The 23,026-nt window shown below is 44.5% G+C and overlaps 1 protein-coding gene across 5 annotated transcripts; it reads right to left on the reverse strand.

The window, feature by feature from the left end:
* Nucleotides 1–255: 255 nt before the first annotated feature.
* Nucleotides 256–10,493, reverse strand: LOC124000208 (activating transcription factor 7-interacting protein 1-like). 5 transcript variants are annotated; one of them, XM_046306413.1, is made up of 13 exons: nucleotides 10,230–10,493; nucleotides 9,027–9,996; nucleotides 6,748–7,563; nucleotides 6,136–6,332; nucleotides 5,772–5,900; nucleotides 5,584–5,658; nucleotides 5,388–5,458; nucleotides 4,922–5,103; nucleotides 3,826–4,788; nucleotides 3,584–3,700; nucleotides 3,368–3,481; nucleotides 3,217–3,284; nucleotides 256–2,246 (listed from the first exon to the last, which is right to left on the reverse strand). In XM_046306413.1, exons 3-13 carry the CDS (start codon nucleotides 7,154–7,156, stop codon nucleotides 1,755–1,757), a joined length of 2,817 nt encoding a protein of 938 aa, XP_046162369.1. In that variant the 5' UTR covers nucleotides 7,157–7,563; nucleotides 9,027–9,996; nucleotides 10,230–10,493; the 3' UTR covers nucleotides 256–1,754. The 5 variants fall into 5 exon arrangements, with proteins under 5 accessions (XP_046162369.1, XP_046162372.1, XP_046162368.1 ...); XM_046306416.1 differs by lacking the exon at nucleotides 9,027–9,996 and having other exon boundaries at nucleotides 6,136–6,329; XM_046306412.1 differs by lacking the exon at nucleotides 9,027–9,996.
* Between the last annotated feature and the right edge of the window lie 12,533 nt (nucleotides 10,494–23,026).

Genomic DNA, 23,026 nt, shown 5'->3' on the forward strand with positions numbered 1-23,026 from the left:
TGCAGAGGCTCATCAACATTGCTTACTGAAAAGACATGGGGCTATAAGTATTGTCTGCCTTACTGAACTGAAAATGCTATCTGTCCCCTCTCCCACCCATCCCTAAGAAATCTGGGTGGGAGGGAGGAGGGTCCTCTAGCAGCATTAGTATGCATTGAGAGAGTAGAGGAGGAGGAGGGGGTGCCTTTCCAATAAATGTCTAGGAACTGGTGTTAGTGTGAATAAAACTGATAAGGGACTAGCTCCCCCTAGAGTCAAGTATCAATATACCAGTTTAGTTTACAAACATTTTAATGAACAATTACAATAGTCTGAATATTTCTTGGTCCTTTCTGTTGTCCGGTCCAATGCATTTATTTACATGTTTCTAACCAGCCATTAAGACTTTACATGTCCCTATCAGACAGAGCATAAAACCATCAACAGACAGTATGAATTGCATGGGGCCCAGGAGTGTCTCAGACCCCTCCCTGAATGAGACATGAGTCCCCCTAAATGCAACAAAGTCAAACTTTGGGGTGGGGGGGCAGGGTCTCTAAATAATACTAAATAAACAATTCTACTATTTCTTTAAAATGCAATTTGTACTGCTAGAGGTAAATCTTAAAATAAAAGCGTACTCCAAATTAAACGAACACCCCCGCCGGTCATGGTTTAAAATATATATATATATATATCCACGTGGCTGCACTTGTCATCCCGGGATAGTTCCATCTCCCAGCCCCTTTTCAGTCGCCCAAACTTTCCTTTCTACAAAAAAAAAAAAAAGTCCTTTTGTCAAAGACGGATCAATAAATTCAGGCTACAAAAGTGTAGACCTAATGAAAATCACAGAATGTCATTACACTTTTTGGTGTTTCGTAACAGATGTCTCTTTCCATTCATCTATTCAGCAAATGTTAGGATGCTGGAATTATTGGAGTTGACGAACATGCGCAGGTAGCCTACTTTTTGAAGTTGTTTGTTTGACAATATGAAATCATTGACTGGTTCTGTTCATGCCAAATTAAAAAGGTTAAAAAACTATATTAAATTACATCCATAAAAAAAATGTCCCAGGATGTGCCCACATACACAGGAGGCCCTAGATCATGTATAATTTAACTGTAGAACTTGTCCTTCCCAGTAGCAGGAATTGAGCAGGAGGAAAAGAGGTCACATAGGCGTTTAGCTCATTTCTCATGAGACACAAAACTACTGGGTATTACCATATAATAACATGGTCATGCTGCCCTTCATAGTATGTTCTTTCAGTTAGACTGACAATTGCAATGAAAAGTTTGAGTTTTCAAATACCTTCAGGAAACTAGAAGGAGAAGAATACTTTCCATAATCGTTCAGAAACGGGACCAGGCCTTTTCAGATTTGATTTTCAAATCCTCTCGTCCTGTGTCGAAGATACCATTTTGGTACAATGCTGCTCCCATGTGGTAGGCAGACACACGGCAGGCAGACAGTGGTCACATGGGGCCAACCGATTTCACCAAGATGGGCAACAACATTTCCCAGTAACATTCCAATGATAAGTCACTCTTGTAAACACCTGGGCTCAAATATGATATGAGTGCACAATTCTGATAAAACAAATACCAAACACACTCATTTGAAAATAGAGCAATTAGTTTTGCCAGAAGCTTTACTGAACTTTTCACTTTGGCTTTCTAAGTAACCAGAAAAAAAAATCTACAAAATCAACATTTCTCCTCTTGTTTTAACTTGACACAAAACATTTTAACTTAGTTCTTAGCGTGTGGTTAAATTGGAGCTTTCGGTGAGGGGGACGTTAAGACGTCAGTGCACTGAGGCTCACAGAATGGTCCAAAGCGGCCAAACACGTCCCTGGCACGGACTGCAAAGTAGTACTTGGAGCCAGAGACAAACTGTGTGAGTGTACAGGCCATGGGCAAAGCCAAGGCCTTCACCTCCCCGATCTTCTTCCAGAGTAGGGGGTGTGTGCTGGGGCCAGAGTGGTCCTGGTGGTAGGCGTATAGGTGGTAGCTGTCCACGGCAGCACAGCTCCTGTCTACCTCAGTCACAGACCAGGAGAGCACGATGCCGTCATTATGGCTCGGAACCCGGGTTATTTTGAGCAGAGGCTGCTGTGGAGGGCTGGTGCTGGCCGCTTCAAGGGGCAGGCTGATAGTTTGAGGTGGGACAGGCAAGGGGGGAAGGGGAGAGGGCTGGGGGCAAGGTGTGGAAGATGAAGAAGTGGATGTTGCCGAGGCAACACTTTTAGATGGGGAGCCCTGAAAGATTAATTTGATGAAAATGTTACAACTTTCACTCAGCCTTTCACATCCATTTGCTATGTTTACTCTCTTTGGTTGATTATAGGCCAATATGTACATGTTATTCCAATTGGAAAACATTCTGGAACATGCAGTATTCCATGGCTGCATTCCAAACACTTAAAAGAAAAAGACACACCCTCTCCCCTCAGCCCTCAAATTAAGTGGACACTTCTGATGACATCATGACGTCTGACAAGTTGACACTTGCAGGGCAAGGGGCGACGGAAGAAGGAATTCATTTTAAATGGACCGCTCTTGCCCAGAAATGTGTCACTCGTTCATCTCACAGTTGTTTTCAGTCATCATGAAACCACTGGTAGCTGTTGTGTGTGCCTTATATGCGCTACAGTCAATTATGTTTGCATTTCATATCTTAGCTAGAAGACAACGCCTTCGCAGACATCGAATGTTAGCCATCCTACTATATCAGATACATCGAAAACTACAATGTATAAGTGTGATGTCAGGGAAAGTTGTGCGCAAGCCATCATTTCCAAAAGCTAACCAAACAAAAACATCATTACTTTTATTAAGTGTTTAAGCCGTCATGTGCATTAGTAGCATAATTTCTAACTTATGTACATTTGTTTTTACTTACACTTGTATGTTGACTCTCCATAAGTTTAGGCTTACTTTTCTTAGCGGATGTACAATCAACGCAAATTGAATTATGGGGCGTTTCAGGCCCCAGAGTGAACATAATTGTACACTCACAAACTCCATCAAAAAGAAGGGCTGAGGGGCTTACGTTGCCAACTTCCCTTGCTTGGCTAATCATTTGGACTGACGACAAAGACGGCCGCGGGTATTCCCCCAATTGCATAAGGCGAAGGTAAGTGGAAGAGGGTGTGTCTTTTATGAGTTTGAAACGCAGCCCATGTATTGAAAGACAGTTGCTCTGCTTTCAAATATTTGGTAGTCTCACCTGCAGGGGGCGATGATAAACAGCATGCGGAGACCCAACACCTGACATCTGACCAAGAGATGACCTCACTGAAACAATAAATAAAGAGAAAAACAATCTGGGTATTCTGTCAACATAACCACAGACAGTGTTGGCACAAGACACCACCTACCGGCCTGTGTTCCGACTGAAGTGGAGCTTTGCTGTGTGGCTGTTGTTCGCTGACCCGCTGTTGAAGGCGAGGGTGAGGCCTTCAAAGCCATCGGAGCCTTCAGCACTCCAGTAACTGCACACAACACATGGGGACAACTTCAGGAGATGCCTCTATAATATCATAAAATACTGCTCACCAAAAGGAAGTGGGAGGGAAAGGCAATTTCAATCTTACCTAGAACATCATCATCATCCTCCTCCTCCTCCTCCTCTGTCAGGTCTATGAATGCTTCTGATTTGGCAGGGTGAGATGCCTGTGTGGAGTCTGAAGGAGGGTTTGTAGATTCACTACCTACATACATAGGAGTGTAGGAAAACAGCTTCTCAGTTAGAATGACACTGAGAATCCGGGCAAAACAAACTATTTACATTTACTCTTCCAAGATAAGAAGCCAAACTTCTGAGGTGTAAGCTAACCTGTTTTCGCAGGCACATGTGGTACAGGGGCAGCTAGTTGTACTGAGGCAGCTTGATGCACAGAGGCAGCTGGTCGCACAGAGGGTTGAGTGCCTGTGGTGGCTGGCATTGAGAATCTTGGTAAGGATGAAGTTGAAGTGGAGTTCGTCACAGACACAAGCCGAATGGACTCACAGACGGAGACAGACACACCGGAGCTGGGCCTGCTGACTGTCCCAGTGGCTCCAGGGTGGGAGACATTGGGTGTGGCACAGAGTGTGGTTGTGGCCCTGCGTGTGGGTGTGGTTATGGTTGTGGCCCTGGGTGTGGTTGTGGCCCTGGGTGTGGTTGTGGCTGTGGCCCTGGGTGTGGTTGTGGCCCTCGGTGTGGTTGTGGCTGTGGTTGTGGCTGTGGCTCTGGGTGGGGTGGTGGTTGTGGCTCTGGGTGTGGTTACGGTTGTGGCCCTGGGTGTGGGCCTGCATGTGGGTGTGGTTACAGTTGTGGCCCAGGGTGTGGTTGTGGCCCTGCATGTAGGTGTGGTTATGGTTGTGGCCCAGGGTGTGGTTGTGGCCCTGCATGTGGGTGTGGTTATGGGTGTGGTTATGTGGGACGTTGTGGCAGCTGGTGAGTCAGTGGGTGTAGTCGTGGTTGTGGGTATGGCAGCGAAATGAGATAAGAGGGCAGAAGCCGAGGGGGGCTTGGGAGCAGCAGGGGTGTAGGGAGTAGTCCTCTGCAGGAGGAAGGCAGTGGTGGGTGTCACGGTGGAACTCGTCATGGCGGGAAGTGCGCACACTGGGATTAGCTGAGAGTTGGTTGGGTTGGTAAGGATGGCTGTCCCTCCACCAGGCAGCTGTATGAGGAATGACTGGAGAGGGAAGGCGGACGGGCTGGGTGTTGGGGTACCACAGGTGCTCAGCATCAAGGTTTGGGATGTGGGTTGAGATCCGGCTGAGGCTGTGGAAGAGGGGGAAGGTCGCAAGGAGGCTTGTGGAGGAGAAAGAAATTGAGATTTTTAAAAAGAAGAGACCGTATACAATAATAATATCAGTTGGTTAAAGAAAACACACAGATTAAGATAAAGAGAAAACTGCCAACAAACTAACTCCCTCCTACTCACCTGTGGGAACAGGAGTAGGGGTTTGACTGCCCTGATCATTACGTAGAGGAGTAGGGGTTTGACTGCCCTGATCATTACGTACAGGAGTAGGGGTTTGACTGCCCTGATCATTACGTACAGGAGTAGGGGTTTGACTGCCCTGATCATTACGCTTTGGATCCGGTGTGTTGTTCCCCATTGTTCTGTTTACAAGGAGGAGAGGAAATGATTACAGGCAGAGGATTCAGGAAGCTGATCAAAAGGCTGCTCAGTGGAGAATGATGGTGAACACGAACATAAGTGGATGCTGAGAGATACAGTATGACATCACTGTAAATCCAATCATTTGCTTTTATCCCAAATAACTCAATGACAAATTGAATCTTCGTTGTCAATGCACCTATTTCTTTGGGTTACCCTCTGGTGAAATGTTTTTTCCCTCTGATTAATTGGAAACACGCTGCTACACTTCAAACCAATGACTTACCTCAGGCCGAGAATTGCTGATTCTGCAGGGGTGGTTGCTGTGGCATGAGTAGAGGTAGGTGGCAACAGTACCTGATGAATATAGGGAAAAGCACTTTGTATATAGTTCCAATGGTACCAGCAATCTTTCAAAAAAGCAAGTTCCCTCTGAATTTACAGTCATCGTTAAAAGACCAATTGCCTCCATTTTCACTCACCTCTGGAGGTTTCTGGGCATTCTCCCTGGCCTGGATGGCAGTTCCGACTTTCTTAGAAAGTCGGCCAATCTTTGCCTGAAAGGGCACACGTGGAGCATGGATTTGCTTGTCTAATGGGCAATACATTCCAATGTCTTTATCCTAGATTACCCTGTGTGTGTTTTATTTCTCATCTTCTGACAACTGACCTGCAGGCTCTTGAGTGCACTCGGGTGTTTTTCTATTTTGTCCAGTCTGTCACTGAGCCCCTGAAGACTCTTGTCAAATAGTGTGTGCTGCAGAACACACAACTGCTCATCAACAAGCTGCTGCACCACCTACAGAGGATAGGGATTTTAATGGACAAGTGAGGAAAAAAGATGGAAGGTGATTTGATTTGTTTAACCTTAAAACCGGTCCAGAGATTTTTTAAATAAATAACACCCAAAACACAAGAAGCTAGCACCAATAAAAAAATATGAAAAAAATATGCCATGCAACTCAGGATACATGACTACAGCTTGGGAAATGAGAAGTTTTATTAAATAAACCACATCTCAATTGAGGACCAACCTTCTTTAGCTTGTGTTGCCTTTCAGCGCTCCCACTGATCTTCAGCTCCACATGAGCCTCCAGCTCTTCACAGTCTACTCTGGGCCTCTTGTTATGCCTTTCCACCACTTCCAAGTCTCTTTCTCCCTGTTTTTCACCACCATCCTCTGAGTCTCCAGACAAGGATCGTTTCTTCTGTAGAGCAGCACCCTCCTCTTCTTGTTTAGAGAGAACACAACACATTATAATATCATCCAACTATCAAAACACCGCTATAATCTAAGCTAACTTTTGAAAAATTCATTATTTCCGCTATCCAACAGGCCAGTTGAAGTCAGAAATATGACAAATTCATGCAACCTAGCTGACATCTGGGGCAGCAGGTAGCCTAGTGGTTAGAGCATTGGTCTAGTAACCAAAAGGTGGCAAGATCAAATCCCCGAGCTGACAAGGTCAAAAAACCTGTCGTTCTGCAAGGCAGTTAACCCACTGTTCCTAGGCCATCATTGAAAATAAACATTTGTTCTTAACTGACTTGCCTAGTTAAATAAAGGTTCAAAAAAATTAAATAAACATACAATCTAAACTTGACATAATGACTTTGGTGCTTTAGTTGGGATTGGAAAAGATTACCTTCATCAATCTGAAGGGGCGTTGGTGATGAAGCACCACTTACAATTTGTTCTGGCTTCTTCATGTTAACCTCAACTTTTTCTACCCCTCCTTCACGTTCCCTCTGTTCCTCATCACTCTCATCCTGGACATCATCATCTTCACTAAGCACCAGGAACCCTGGCCTGACCTCCTGGTCTGACTCTGCCGTGTATGACGGGGAGAGCGAAGGGGAAGAGACAGACTCTACAGCCGTGTTGGAAGACAGGAGGAGGGAGGCGGCAGGGTTCAATATGGGCACTGTGTCCTGAGTGGTACCTGGTACCAGGTCCATACCATCAACCTGTCTCTCTCTTACTGATTCTGTTTTCTCTGAACTCTCAGGAGAGGAAACAATAACATCTCCTTTGGAATTTCTATCCCCCTTCATTTTGTCTTCTACCTCGAGGCTGGGTAATGTAGACTCCTTGTCCCCCTCTCCTTCTTCCTGAACATCTTTTACATCAGAGTGTATGTTCTGTGATGAAGAAACCAGTAATGCAGAGGCTGTTGGTTCCTCAGAGATCTCAGTGGTTAGGGATGTGACCTGTCAGTGAGGAAGTGGCATGAGTGGTGGTATGTGTAGTTCCATGCATTTCTTTATCTACTTCCATAGACACAGCTTCACAGTGCTTCCCATTTACCATTGATGGCTGAGGTGGGGATGGGAAAGAACATGGAGAGGAAAGAGTGGTGTGAAGGGATTCCAGTTGCCGTCGATCACTGACTTTCATAGTCTTTTTTGCTCTGAAGATTTTCCTCAGGGGTTCCTCTGCAACAGCAACATCCATGCTTGACCTGAAAGGTGGTAGAGATGAGAGAGCAAAAGAAGGTCAATCATGTACAATTCTGTTTTTGTTTTACTCTACTGAATTGCATTTCAATGCTTTTGATTCATGCAAATGAAAAACTGAAACATTTTCATTCATCTCTTCATTAATGAAGTGTATTAAATTCAAATAGAAGCAGGAGCACTGACTTTCCCATACACACTATTGTTGAAGTCCAAGATAGGACACACCCACAATCATGCAGCTCCTCCTCCTTTTTACACCCTGTCAACTCTGATTGGTAGAGTGCAAAGCCTGCCAGGCAACTCAAGCAGGCGATTCAGTGATGGGTTTCGAATCTGGCCCCGGTGGGAGGTGTTTGCACCGGGTGAAAAGCGATTGCATTTGTTTTGGAACCGGGCTGTCTCCTGGGCGTGATTCAGGTGCCCTGCTCTGGCCGACGGTGGCTCAAAACAAAAAAAGTGGGTTAAGCAGGTGGAGTAACGAGTAGGATTCTGTTTTCACATACAATTTTTTTTAAACGCTTGATCCGCCTTCCCAATGAAAAGCTAGTTTGAAAATTCAGACATATTTTATGCAAAAGAGATGTTTCTGAACGAATCACCATGCTGCTGTTGACAGCAGGAGCTTACAGCCCAGATTACTGTTCCATTTGAGAAGGGTGCTCCTCCCTCACCGCTTTTGACCTTTCATGTCACCTAAGCAGCATTCAGAGGCTGCTAGTTTCTCCAAGCCTGCAGGCACCAGGGTGGAGAGAAGGAAGGATACAAGAACCCTACCCTTCACTTGCAATAGCCAACCTAGCCTGGAAACCTGACGTTGAATTTCATTGAAGCACTCACACAAGATAAATACATGTACGCATGCATACTTGCTAGGCTCATGCTTACTGCTTACGTGGTTATGTGCATGCTTCAGGTGACAAATCTGAACACTACCAGCACTTTGAAAAGAGGTTTGAATTATGCTTTCCTGTGGATATTGTCTCACATTTCTACCTGCAAACAGACCAATCACACAGACAACAGTAAAGTAAGTTAAAATACTATTTTATTCAACATTCTGGCTTGTAGAGGTCGTGAGAGGGAACTTTCCTGATCCAAACACTAATTTATACCCAGTGTAGATTTCCATTAAATAAAACATCAGGTTTCCAGGCTATAGTCAACTAAGCGGTAAGTTCTGCATATACTTACCACTGCCTCATCAAAATAGGAATGAAAACAAATTAAACAATCAAGGTGCCTTGCATAGTGCCATGCCATCTTAGCCATGTCATCTTGACAAATTTAGGACAGCTCTTAAAGCCAGTAAGATTCAGTTTTTTTAAAGCAATAAAATAAACCCCATTGAGTTGGAAGAATCTGTAATGACATTAGTACAAGTTTGCAAATCATCATTGAAAAAGTAATGTTGCCCTCAAGGAATGTCATTCCTTAAAACTGCCCCATTATATAAATCCAGTACTACCTGCAGCTGAAAATGTAATGTGACGCATTTGCTCCATGTAAAGAGTTTCTGTTTAGGAGGATGGAGACTTTACTTGTCTCTGATATTTTTGGGGGATTTTGGGATTCAGAGATTAGCTCCATGTTACCCCCCCTCTGACAGCATAGACCTGAATTGACTTGTCAAACCCAAGGGTATGGGGTAATCCTCATATGATAACATTCATGGGGGATTCCCTTTGCAGTTGGATTAAATTCTATTTAGCCCAGTTAGATTACCCTGTGAAAGGAGGCAATTAAATGCACCTGTGGACACTCAGACTAAGTATCATGGGCTAGACGAAGTAGGACTTGATTTTAGTTTCCCAGTGAAAAAGTCCAGTAGATACTATCAGTCTGCACACCTGAATTTAATTTCATACTAATTGATTGTTGATTTGTCACACCAGGTGTTGGCTAAGTGAAGGAAGGCGTGGCCAACCTAGTCCTACAGTGTATGTCACAAAGCAGAATCAATAAGTTAGCCAGGTAACTAACAAACTCTCAGATATAGCGGTTTGTTTCCTGGTTTATCAAAAAAGCTAAAGTAAATTATGTATTATTGAGAATATTGAGTCAGTACTGTTTACATTTGAAGTCAATCTTTCTCAGTTAGCTGGCTACGTTATTGATCCTGACATTACTTAGAGGGCCATGGAGTGCACAGGCTTTTGTTCCAGCCCAGAAATCACACAACACACTCCTGTGCCTCAAACAACTTGAAGTTGAGCATTGTGATATTTGAATTATGAAGTGGTATATTTCACACAATGGTTTGCGTGACAAAATATGATCTCTAATGGAATATGTATAAGAAGACTGGCCGTAGGAACATTGCCCTTGAAATCAAGACGTTCAGGATCTGATGGCTTGGACACATATTGATGGACAGTGGTGGCTGTGCTGGAGTAGATGGGTCTCATGGGACAGGGCACGGACTGTGGCAAAAGACACTCCACCGGTAGAAGATGAAGAGGACTAAGTTAGTTATGTAAGTATATTTCAGTCAAAATGTTGCGTTAACGGACCAACAATTGCTACATCAGTAAGGTATGCAGATGCCTTCAATGGCCTCACCAATACATCACCAACTTACATAAAATGATCCATTCAGTGAAGTTTACAGACGAAGATTAAAGTATATCTTAATGCAGTAACTCAATGTTAAACACATGAGGTCACTCACCCTTTTACATCCAGTTTCAAAACAGGATCCTGTAGTGACCAGAACTTGCTAAGTGCTAAATTGAATCAACAAATGCTAACTTGCACAGTAATTTAACAACCTAACTTAACTTGACCTGACTGCTTATCCTTATCCTGTCTGTTGTCACTGACTGGGAGTGAATCACAATCACTCAAAACCAGCACATTCTTAGTATGTTCTAAACTTCCTAGCCCACATTAGTATGTTCTAAACTCCACAGCTAGCCTATTCAGTCCGTCAATTCGCTCCCTCTCAAACAAAGCAGGAAGTGTGGAGGGAAATCCAGACAGAGGAAGGCGGGGCTACCATTTTTGGAGAAACTGGGACCAGTGTATGTTCAATATTCAAGTTTACAATTAGAAGTATCATTAAGATTCACGTGTCTTATTTTAGTACTAAACCCACCCCTTAGGGCAGGTTTTTTTGAGTGTTGGTGTATGAATTAACAGAATTCCACAACAGAAGGGAAGGGAAACAGGTGTTTTAAGGCACTTTCAATTGCACCATTCTTCATGAAAAGGAGTCATCTACTTTTTTTAGCTACTCTCCTACTCTATACTCATCATACAAAACAGTCCCATCTCAAACCATCCTGCCTTGTGCTTCAGGCATTCTCTTTCCTCCTTAGCTCAAAACATTATTATCCTGATTATTGACCCCAGAATACTCATTACTAACTTGTGAGGAACTATACCCAGAGGTAAATAAATTAACACGATTCAATACCAGCTCATATTGCTGTGTGTTTACTACTACTTTTTCTTACTGTTTGATTAGTATTACAATATTTGTATGCATTCTATAATACTTTTCAATCGATAGTTTAACACATAAGCCTACAGTACATCAACAGCCTAGGTTCTGCAACCTCATTATGTATGTCAAGCTTTTCAGTCAGCCATTTTGGCAGTTGTCGAATATATATATATATATATATATATATATATTAAATTAAGTGTTCTAGTTAGGTATCCTGTCATTGTGAATGAACGACTATAGGCTAAAACAAATATCTTACACAGCAACAATCTCCACAACATTGGCTCAATTGAAATTACTTATCTTGGACATCAATTGAGAATCATTTGTTTTTATTTGTTGGAATGCTGCAGAAATGGGAGAACCTTCCAGAAGGACAATCATCTCCACAGAAGAACTCTGGAGCTCTGTCAGAGTGACCATCGGGTTTTGGTCACCTCTCTGACCAAGGCCCTTCTCCCCCGATTGCTCAGTTTGGCCCGGCGGCCATCTCTAGGAATAGTCTTGGTGGCTCAAAACTTCTTCCATTTAAGAATGGAGGCCACTGTGTTCTTTGGTACCCTTCCCCAGATCTGTGCCTTGACACAATCCTGTCTTGGAGCTCTACATACAATTCCTTTGACCTCGTGGTTTGGTTTTTGCTCCGATATGCACTGTCAACAGTGGGACCTTATATAGACTGGTGTGTGCCTTTTTAAAATCATGTCCAATCAATTTAATTTACCACAGGTGGACTCCAATCAAGTTGTAGAAACATCTCAAGGATGATCAATGGAAACAGGACACACATGAGCTCAATTTCAAGTCTCATAGCAAAAGTCTGAATACTTATTTATTTTTTAATAAATGTGCAAACATTTCTAAAAACCGTCTGACCAGCCATCCAGCCGGCCCTACCCACCTTTCTGGCCAATAGCCTACTTCATTGGGATCTCAATTGCTCTATCCCTCATTCATAGCTTGATTACTTGTGTTGCCCATGTTTGAATGGGCAACGAGCAGAAAATGTATGACAATCAGGCCTTTATGGTAGAGTAGCCAGACGGATGCAACTCCTCAGTAAAATGCCAATGACAGCCCGCATGGAGTTTGTCAAAAAGGTGCCTAAAGGTGCCTAAAGGACCATGAGAAATGAGTCTCTGGTCTGATGAAACCAAGATTGAACTCTCTGGCCTGAATGTCAAGCGTCAGATCTGAAGGAAACCTGGCACCATTCCTACAGTGAAGCATTGTGGTGGCAACATCATGCTGTGAGTAGATTTTTCAGCAGCAGGGACTGGAAGACTAGTCAAGATCGAGGGAAAGATGAACGGAGCAAGGCACAGAGAGATCCTTGATGAAAACCTGCTCCAGAGCACTCAGGACTTCAGACTCGGGCGAAGGTTCGCCTTCCAACAGGACAACGACCCTAATCACACAGCCAAGACGACGCAGGGGTGGCTTCAGGACATTTCTCTGAACATCTCTGGAGAGACCTGAAAATAGCCGTGCAGCAACACTCTCCATCCAATCTGACATACCTGAAGAGGATCTGCAGAGAAGAATGGGAGAAATTCCCCAAATACAGGTGTGCCAAGCTTGTAGCGTCATACCTAAGACTCGAGGCTGTAATCGCTGCCAAAAGTGTGAAGGAAAAGGATGGGGGTCTGTGTCCGTGTATTGACTATCGAGGGATCAATCAGATCACTGAGAGGTACAGCTACCCGTTGCCTCTCATCGCCAGTGCGATCGAGTCAATGCACGGGGTGCTCTTCTTCACAAAACTGGATCTCAGGAGCGCTTACAACCTGGTGCGTATCTGGGAGGGGGACAAGTGGAAGATTGCATTTAGTACCACCTCAGGGCACTATGAGTACCTTGTCATGCCGAACGGGTTGATCAATGCTCCATCAGTCTTCCAGGCCTTGTTGATGAGATTTTCCGGGACCTGCACGTGCAGGGTGTAGTGGTGAATATCCACGCCATTCTGATATACTCAGCTACACCAGCCAAGCATATGTCCCTGGTGCACAGGGTACTTGGTCGACTGTTGGAGCATGACCTGTACGTCAAGGCTGAAAAATGCTTGTTCTTCCAACAGTCCGTCTCCTTCCTAGGGTACCGCATTTCCACGTCAGGGGTGGAAATGGAGAGTGACCGCATTTCAGTCGTACGTAATTGGCTGACTCTCACCACGGTAAAGGAAGTGCAGCAATTTCTAGGGTTTGCGAACTACTACCGGAGATTTATCCAGGGTTTTGGTCAGGTAGCAGCTCCCATTACTTGACGAAGGGGGCACCGGTGCAGCTGCAGTGGTTGGCTGAGGTGGACAGGGCTTTTGGTCACCTGAAGGCTTTGTTTACCTCTGCTCCTGTGCTGGCTCATCCGGATCCCTCTTTGGCTTTCATAGTGGAGGTGGACGCGTCTGAGGCTGGGATAGGAGCCGTGCTCTCTCAGTGCTCGGGCACGCCACCAAGCTCCGCCCCTGTGCTTTCTTTTTGAAGAAGCTCAGCCTGGCGGAGCGAAACTATGATGTGGGGGACCGGGAGCTGTTGGCTGTTTTCAAGGCTCTGAAGGCGTGGAGACATTAGCCCCCTCAAGCCAAACACCCTTTTCTCATCTGGACTGACCACCGCAATCTGGAATACATCCGAGTGGCGAGGAGACTGAACCCTCGCAAGGAAAGGTGGGCCATGTTCTTTACCCGTTTTGTTTTCACTCTGTCCTACAGACCAGGTTTCCAAAACGCTAAGGCAGACTCACTGTCCCGGATGTGTGACACAGAGGAGCGGTCCGTGGATCACACTCTCATATTTCTTGCCTGGTGGCACCGATTGTGTGGGAGCTGGATGCGGACATCGAGCGGGCGTTACGCACAGAGCCCATGGAACGTCTGGGGGTCTCGGTCAGCCTCACCTCAGGTTTTCACCCCGAGAGTAACAGGCAGGTGGAGAGAGTTAACCATGATGTGGATAGGTGTCTGAGGTCGTATTGCCAGGACCGGCTGCCAGGATCGACGTTCATACCCTGGGCAGAGATGGCCCAAAACTCACTCCGCCACTCCTCCACTAACCTCTCTCCCCTTCCAGTGTGTGTTGTGGTATCAGCCAGTTCTGGCACCTTGGCATCCGAGCCAGATCAAAGCTCCTGCGGTGAACGAATGGTTTAAGCGCTCAGAGGAAACCTGGGACGCTGCCCATGTGCACCTGCAAAGGGCCGTGAGGCGGCAGAAGGCGAGTGCCGACCATCACCGCAGTGAGGCCTGGTGTTCTTACCGTATTAATCCCTCGTTCAATGTGTCTCTCCTCAGGCCAGTGGTGGCTGGTCCACTCCAGGAATCTGAGGTGCGGGAGGTTCCTCCACCCCCTCTGGACATTGAGGGGGCTCTGGCCTATGCTGTTCGAGCCATCCTGGACTCGAGGTGTTGGGCAAGGTGTCTTCAGTCCCTCGTGGAGTGGGAGGGGTACGGTCTGGAGGAGAGATGCTGGAGACCTGGATCGCCCTACGCCTGATTATTTACTCATATCTGCTGTCCTGTGTCTGACTCCTATACACCAGCTACACACAGACTTCCTTATAGTAACAAAATGTTGAAAAAGTCAAGGGGTCTTAATACTTTCCGAATGCACTATATATTCTCGGGATGGAACATTTGTAAAATACTGGGAAAACATTCAACCCTTAGGAATAGAATGACCAAAATAAATATAAAAATATATGTTATTCAATTATTGCACCCACACTGCTCACAAGTGTCTGCGTTGCCAAGGGCTAAAATAGAACTCCTTTCTATTTTTGACACAGATCGTACTGCAAGTCCTGCCTCTCCCATCTCCTCATTGGTTTATAGAAGCAGGTACCCACGTGGGTGATTGAAAGACGAACTGCGTTGCCGATTGGCATCTAAACTTTCATAGTATTACTACACCAATCACCATATAAGTTCGAAGATGAAAAAGCCTGGAAGGAGGTAAGATGACTAGAAATTATGTGTGGATTCATTGTCGGAGTAGAGGATCTTGTGCATTTCAGGTAAAATAACAACTCAATGTTTATATCCCAGGACAAGTTAGCTAGCAACAGCAAGCTAGCTAAATAGGACGAATTAGCTAGCAAGTGCAAGCTAACTAGCTAAATTGCCATAAATGTTTAATGCTTTTCGACCTGTTCCCAAATTAATGTAATTGGTTCAAGAGTTTTTATATTTTAACCTGCGTGTCGTGATCGCGTTTGGTGTAGGGGGACAAAATTAATTCATGCATGATGGCGCACTCTCAACTCTGGTCCTCCTCCTCGTCTTCATGCTCTCCTTCTCACACTGAACAAGACATCAGTAGGCCTAGTCCACGTGCACAGATATTGAATTTTTTTTAAACAAATTGACTGCCCACCTGAAGTGCCACCATACACAGCACAGTCATTGATTGACTAGGCAGTCGAAAGGGTTTACATCAGCAAGATGGACTAAATGTAAAATACTAAACCCTCCCGCTGACTGATATTGAAAAAGCATGACCCTCCATTTTCCTCTGGGTAAATATTGCATACATTTCGATCTCTCCCTTAGCTAAAATTGTCCCCAACACGACTCGAACATACTGTATGTAGCTACAACCAGGCCTGCCTTTAGAACAGTCTTCACACAGAGTTTCTGAACCCGGAGGCGAAACATAGTGAGACTTTTGGGAACGCTTGCGAAACAGACCCGGCAAGGGTTTGAAGTCAATGAGAGAAGTGAAAAATTAATCCTTAGTTGTTAATTTTCTGAATCCAAAGGCACAACCTAGATTTGAGGCAATGCTGAACATGTTATTACTCCATTCTTGTGAAAGTGACAAACTGACACGTTTTCATTTTAGTCAAAAACAACTTTTTTGTATGAACATAATTCAACAACTGACACATTAACTGAGCAAGTTCCATAGACATGTGACTAACAGAAATTGAATAATGTGTCCCTGAACAAAGGGGGGGGGGGTCAAAATCAAAAGTAACAGTCAGTATCTGGTATGGTCACCAGCTGCATTAAGTACTGTAGTGCATCCCCTCCTCATGGACTGCACCAGATTTGCCAGTTCTTGCTGTGAGATGTTACGTCACTCTTCCACCAAGGCACTTGCAAGTTCCCGGACATTTCTGGGGGGAAGGGCCCTAGCCCTCACCCTCCGATCCAACAGGTCCTAAACGTGCTCAATGGGATTGAGATCCGGGCTCTTCGCTGGCCATGGCAGAGCACTGACATTCCTGTCTTGCAGGAAATCACACACAGAACGAACAGTATGGCTGGTGGCATTGTCATGCTGGAGGGTCATGTCAGAATGAGCCTGCAGGAAGGGTACCACATGAGGGAGGAGGATGTCTTCCCTGTAACGCACAGCGTTGAGATTGCCTGCAATGACAACGAGCTCAGTCCGATGATGCTGTGACACACCGCCCCAGATCATGACAGACCCTCTATACCTCCAAATCGATCCCGCTCCAGAGTACAGGCCTCGGTGAAGCGCTCATTTCTTCGACGATAAACGTGAATCTGACCATCACCCCTGGTGAGACAAAACCGTGACTCATGAGTGAAGAGTGCTTTTTGCCAGTGCTGTCTGGTCCAGCGACGGTGGGTTTGTGCAATGGTGATGTCTGGCAAGGACCTGTCTTACAACAGGCCTACAAGCCCTCAGTCCAGCCTCTCTCAGCCTATTGCGGACAGTCTGAGCACTGATGGAGGGATTGCCCGTTCCTGGTGTAACTCGGGCAGTTGTTGTTGCCATCCTGCGCCTGTCCCATAGGTGTGATGTTCGGATGTACCGATCCTGTACAGGTGTTACACGTGGTCTGCCACTGCGAGGATGATCAGCTGTCCATCCTGTCTCCCTGTAGCGCTGTCTTAGGTGTCTCACAGTACACACATTGCAATTTATTGCCCTGGCCACTTCTGCAGTCCTCATGCCTCCTTGCAGCATGCCTAAGGCACGTTCACGCAGATGAGCAGGGCATCTTTCTTTTGGTGTTTTTCAGTCAGTAGAAAGGTCTCTTTAGTGTTCTAAGTTTTTGTAACTGTGACCTTAATTGCCTACCGTATGTCTGTAAGATGTTCGTTTCTTAATGACCGTTCCACAGGTGCATGTTCATTAATTGTTTATGGTTCAGTGAACAAGCATGGGAAACAGTGTTTACAACCCCTTACAATGAAGATCTGTGAAGTTATTTGGATTTTAATGAATTATCTTTGAAAGACGGTCCTGAAAAAAGGGCATTTATTTTGTGTAGGCTTACCCTGGCGTGATGTTTTGATAGCCATGTAATTCTCTCTAACAAGGTGAGTTTTCTCAATACAAATTCCTGCAGGAGGGCCCTGCACGTCATCTCTAGCTGACACTGCCGGTTACCGTTCACCAGGGCAATCAGAGACCATTGTACCCAGAGACCTCCTGTGCTCAATCCATGAATTTGCATCTCCTTTCTCTGTCTTAGCTAAAGTGTAGTCAGTGGCTAGCTATCTAGCAGATCAGTCCAAAAATAATTTTGTTTTACTTAGCCTAGATAATTGTTTGTACAGCATGTCTACTTTGGTGTCTATTTCAGGTTTTTATGGCATTTTTCAAGGATGACCATTAAAAGGGGAGAAGACCACTAAAATTTTGGCCATGCGGAGAAGTGCAGTTATAGTGAGGGGCAATTTACCGGTTTGGTCAGGACCATCATGAGGGATAAAGTTGATCCTGTGTCGGTGAGTGTAGCTATTAAGTTAAGTTTAGGCATCTTAGCAATAGAATGTTTTCTATACAGCTGTCAACATTATACAAGGAAAGAGCCACTTAATTATTTATTCATTAACCACATTACCTCAATGAGTAATAACTCAGTTCTAGAATGTCATTAATAAGAATGAATCTAAAAATCTATTGACATTATTAAAGGGGCTTTTAGACATCCAGCGTGTATTGCAGTTTCATGACCGGAAACACATTTTTAACGGCACAGTATTTATTTATTCAGTGGTACATGCATTCAGTCTTGATTTATAAGATCCTTCCCACTATATGATTGATATGCCATGTAATAAAATCCCAAGTTTTCAATTCAGTTTATGGAAAACTGCACTTTTGTTTGTAAAAAAATTAGTTTATTAAATATACTACAGCTGTAAAGTCATTAATCAAATCAAACTATTTATATAGCACATTCTTACCACAAATGCATTTCAAGGTGTTGTCTGTAAAGTGGGGCACAGATAACAAAGAAAGGGGCATAAAGGCATTCAAAATGGCTACAGGGATAGATGTGCAGCAGTCAGGGCTTTGGGTCACAGGGTCTGGGATCCTGGGTGTCCGAACAGATGGTCTGTGGTGGAGCTCAAGTGTCCCTATGGTGTGTTAGGTTCTCAACAAACAGAATAAAAACTCAAACCAAGTTTATTCACCCACTGGGTTAAATGGCTGCAAAGACATGTTTACACAGGCACATATATTTATACCCTCCTACTGGGAGGAGTCAACTCCTTGCACATCTAGACAGCCAATACATCTCTGTTGCTAAGCAGGAACTTAATTGGTTCCTCTCACTGGTGTAGTCATGGCCTGCCCCATACTAGAACCTTCGTGGGAGTGAAAATGTGTGTGGGATAGGACTGCTCCTTAATTCATCAGACCTGACCTGATCTGACCTCGGGCCGAATTCCTCACTCCTCCCTAATGCACCGCTGTCCTACCTGATCAGTGACTGAAACCAGACTGTTGCCCTTTGCCTCCCTCCATACAATTGTTTTACAGAATGTAAACTTTCTGCACTCCCCCTTCCTCGGTCCGTAACTTTCCATACACCTAGTTTTTATCCGCCCTCTATTGACAGCAACATATTGATTACTGTACATGTATAAGTTCTAGTATTGTAACATGAATAAGTATATTTCAAGCTAGAATCTAACAGGTACAAGGGACCTTTATCATTGAAGAGGCAGAAGTCAAAGGATTTCTATTTCAAGGAGGGAGGGTCTTACAGCCTCTGAATAACATCCTTACTGGCACCAGGTCCAGGGGTCAACTCCACATCACTGGAAGGGACACCTGCTTCTTCGTTGTGTGGACCACTAAAGCCTCCATCACCATCTCCATTCAGCGTGACGACCTCTGGCAGACTAATATTGATCCTCCTGTCAGTACCTGTTTTCAGATAAGCCGATGATCCCAAAATATTCCACGTAGATCATACAGACTTGGCTCCCAGAATAGGTTATTACATACAAGTGTTGCTCATAGCAGACAACTAAAGTAATGTACTTAACTTTATCATGGACACATTGGGAATTTCTATCTGTGATGTTCAAATGATTTCTTACCCCTGTGTCTTACTTGCTGAAGGCTCCAGTCATCCCTGCCTGTACCTGACATTGTTGAAAAACAAGTGAACGATTTAATAAAGATCATACACAAACAATAGGCTCTTAGAATAGGTTATATTACGTTCGAGTTTTGCTCAAAGCAGCCAACTAAAGTAATTTAGTTAACGTAAGTTCAATCACAAAGGCTGGTCTGAGTGCATCTCCTCAGTTTTATTCATTCGTACAAAGTCATTTAAATTGCATTTTATCATTGACACAGTGGGAATTTCTATCTGTGGGGTTTAAATGCTGTTTTACCCCAGTGTGAGAGTGAGTGAGGGAGTACATCACTTCGAGCAGATCTCTGCCGCGGGTGGCATTGATCATGCAATGCTTCTTCTGGGGTGAGCCTGATGTTCCGCATGTCTAAAAGGGGAAATAAAGACAACATTTTGATGCATCTACAAATTGATGTAACTTGGGATTTTATCACTTGACATCATTTAAAAGTCCATTGGGGAAACTGCACTTGTCCTTGTGAAAATGTGTTTATTAAAAATTCTACAGCTGTAATGTCATCAATAGCACACATCTAAAAACAAATTAATTTCAAAGTGTTCAAAGACATGCATTGAAAGGCATGTGGCACTTAACATCGTTCTTCTTGGCAGGTCTCTATAGGTGACCAGGGGATTCTCTCTACCACGTGTAAATGCCCCCGTGGAGCTCATACGTGTAGCCATGTGGCCGCATTGGCCATTTTTGCTGATCACAATATCGGCTGTACGGATATAGAATGTGAGTGGAGGAAGCCAGCCATGCCCAACCAGGTGGAGTCAGTGGAGGACCTGTACCCGGCTGAAGACTACAAATCTCTGTCCCGATAGCCCACAGAGAAGGATCTTCAGTGTCTAAGGAACCGTCTCCGGGGCAGGTTCAGTGGAATATCATGGCTCCTTGAACCTGAGCCAGAACACAGAACAACCACTACCCTCCCTGTCTGAACCGGACATTGTTAAAAAACAAGGGCACCTGGGGCATGCCGGCACCTTGGCTAGCATGGTGCTGTCCATGTATCAGCAGGAGGCTACTCGGCAGGCAACAGTTGGACAGTGTGCTAACCCCAACTGGCACACCATAAGGAGGAGGTTGATGGCCAGCAATTTTGGAGCAACTGTTTCATTCGCAATGGATGTAAAAAAAACAGCCTTTGTTGACTTTCTGTGTAATAAAAATAAAATGTCTCCTTAGCTATGTAGCAGACATATTTTGGAAACTAAACAAATTAAACGCAAGCATGCAGGGGAAATACAAAAAATTCTGCAGATGAGTGACCGCATCAGCAAAATCCGTTTGACTGTGGTCCTGGCTCTGTTGACATGCTGGTATGTGAAATCGAACAGCTGATTGAGCTGTCATGTCACCAAATGCTGCAGACAACCCATACACAGGTCACTATGGAGGAGTTCTGGTTCCTGACTCAAAGGGAATACTGTGCCGTCTTCCTCAGAGCATTGAAACTCATGGTACACTGATTCAGTGCTCTCGTCTGCATTATAAACAAACATCGATCTAGTTTGGATGTGACGGGAGAGATGAGGACAGCACTGTCGACCACACCCCCTGATTTTGAGAAGCTCGGACGCGACATACATCAAGCACACCCATCTCATTAGGGGTGGTGAAAATAGGAATTATATCAGACTCATTTGCAATTGACTGTCATAGCCCCACATTAAAAGTATTTTGTGGTGAGTTGAGAATACAATCAGAATGTTTTGCAATTGACTGCCATAGCCCCAATTATTTTTTGTAATTTTTTAAAAAAAGTTAACATTGGCTGTTAATTGCATAATTTATTGTTAAGGTTGCAACAATTTTCAGATATCAAATGGGGTCATGGGCCAAAAAAATTTGGGAACCCCTGCCCTAAACCCTAACCATCACCACTACTTCGTCGCACATTCCCCCCTAGAGCTGAGAGAGGCGCTGCCTATTAGCATCATTGAGCTTGGCGTTGGAGACTTTCAAGAGGGTCTGGTGCCTTTTAAACCTTCCTGGTAAGTCTCTGGCACCTTTTGGAGGGGAGGGTGGAGGAGGGCTGTATGACCATTGGTTGAGGGCTGCCGGTTGGGGACGTTCTGTTTGTTTCATTGTTGACATCATCATGAGAAGATGACACTTCCTCTTGGTCTTCCTGTTGATGCCTGGGTCGACGCAGCGGGATCTGGTTGTCTGGGGAAGGTGGCGATGGCATCTCCACTCCCCCTCAGGGCTGCTGTCGGAAGCTGTGTCCGGCATGAAGTCTGCGTCTGACAGCATAGCAGCAGGGTGAATGAGGAGGTCCAGGTCGGAGGTCATCCGTATGGCTGATTGGAGTACCTCAGTTCACTGAGGTCGTCTATGGCTGCCTCTCTCTTTGCTAGGAGATTGGTGACTTTAGCATCCTGTAAATGTAAGTTAAGTTAAGTTGAAAGATCTGTGAAAAGGTGTATGACTTACAACAGCAGGATGCATGGCAGCCAAGTGCTTGTCCAACCGGTCTAGCTCCTTCAACCTGCAGCCAGGAACCAGACAATTGAATGTCCCCTTTTTCTGTTGTGGATAATATCACAAAGGACATTAATACACATATAAACACACGCACACACACAAACACAGTTTACTTTTATTTACTATTATTTAGGTTTGTAAAGATGCAAATCCCAGGAGGATCTGTCTCTCGCTATTGTTTCTGATTAGGTGCTTTATGCTCAGGTGCTGTCTGTTTGACTTAGTCTTGTTGCAGACCTGGCAATCCTGCTGCATGTTCAGGTAATGCTTCTTGTTTGCTGCTGGTCTCCCTAAAGAAAATATGTTAATCACTACTGCATATGTTACAGCGAACAATGGAAATGCTCAGTAGCTAGGCACTGTCAGAGTCAGAAGCCCTAAACTCCTAAAACTGCATTTTAAAACGTTAGTGAAATGCATCATGTTCTGCTGTTTGCTTCCCCGATGCTGGCTTGGTTGTACAAAGTGCTATAGGTGCTTGACCAGAATTGGTTAAGTTGTGGTCTCGACTGACAGAAACGACATAATCAGGTGTGATTTTTTCTGTGACATTTTCAAAGCATTTAAATCATTTCTGTTTTACCACTGAATCCCACTTGCTTGCCTCTGAAGGTAAGCAGGGTTGGTCTTGTTCGGCCCCTGGATGAGACCAGGGTCTGTATCCACAAAGCATCTCAGAGTAGGAGTGCAGATCTAGCATCAGTCTTGCATTTTAGAACATAATATACTGAAATAAAATATAAACGCAACATGTAAAGTGTTGGTTCCATATGTTTCATGAACTGAAATAAAAGATCCCAGAATTTTTCCATATGTAGAAAAAGCTTCTTTTTCTCAAATTGTGTGTACAAATTTGTTTTACATCCCTGTTAATGAACATGTCTCCTTTGCCAAGATAATCCATCCACCTGATATGTGTGGTATATCAATAAGCTGATTAAACAGCATGGTCATTACACAGGTGCACCTTGTACTGAGGACAATAAAAGGCCACATTAAAATGTGCCGTTTTGTCACACAATACAATGCCACAGATGTCTCAAGTTCTGAGGGAGCGTGCAATTGGCATGCTGTTGCCAGAGACTTGAATGTTAATTTCTCTGCCATAAGCCACCTCCAACATTGTTTTGAGATTTTGGCAGTAGGTCCAACCTGCCTCAAAACCGCAGAC

The sequence above is a fragment of the Oncorhynchus gorbuscha genome, linkage group LG16 (genome assembly GCF_021184085.1).
Source record: "Oncorhynchus gorbuscha isolate QuinsamMale2020 ecotype Even-year linkage group LG16, OgorEven_v1.0, whole genome shotgun sequence".
Lineage (NCBI taxonomy): Eukaryota > Metazoa > Chordata > Actinopteri > Salmoniformes > Salmonidae > Oncorhynchus > Oncorhynchus gorbuscha.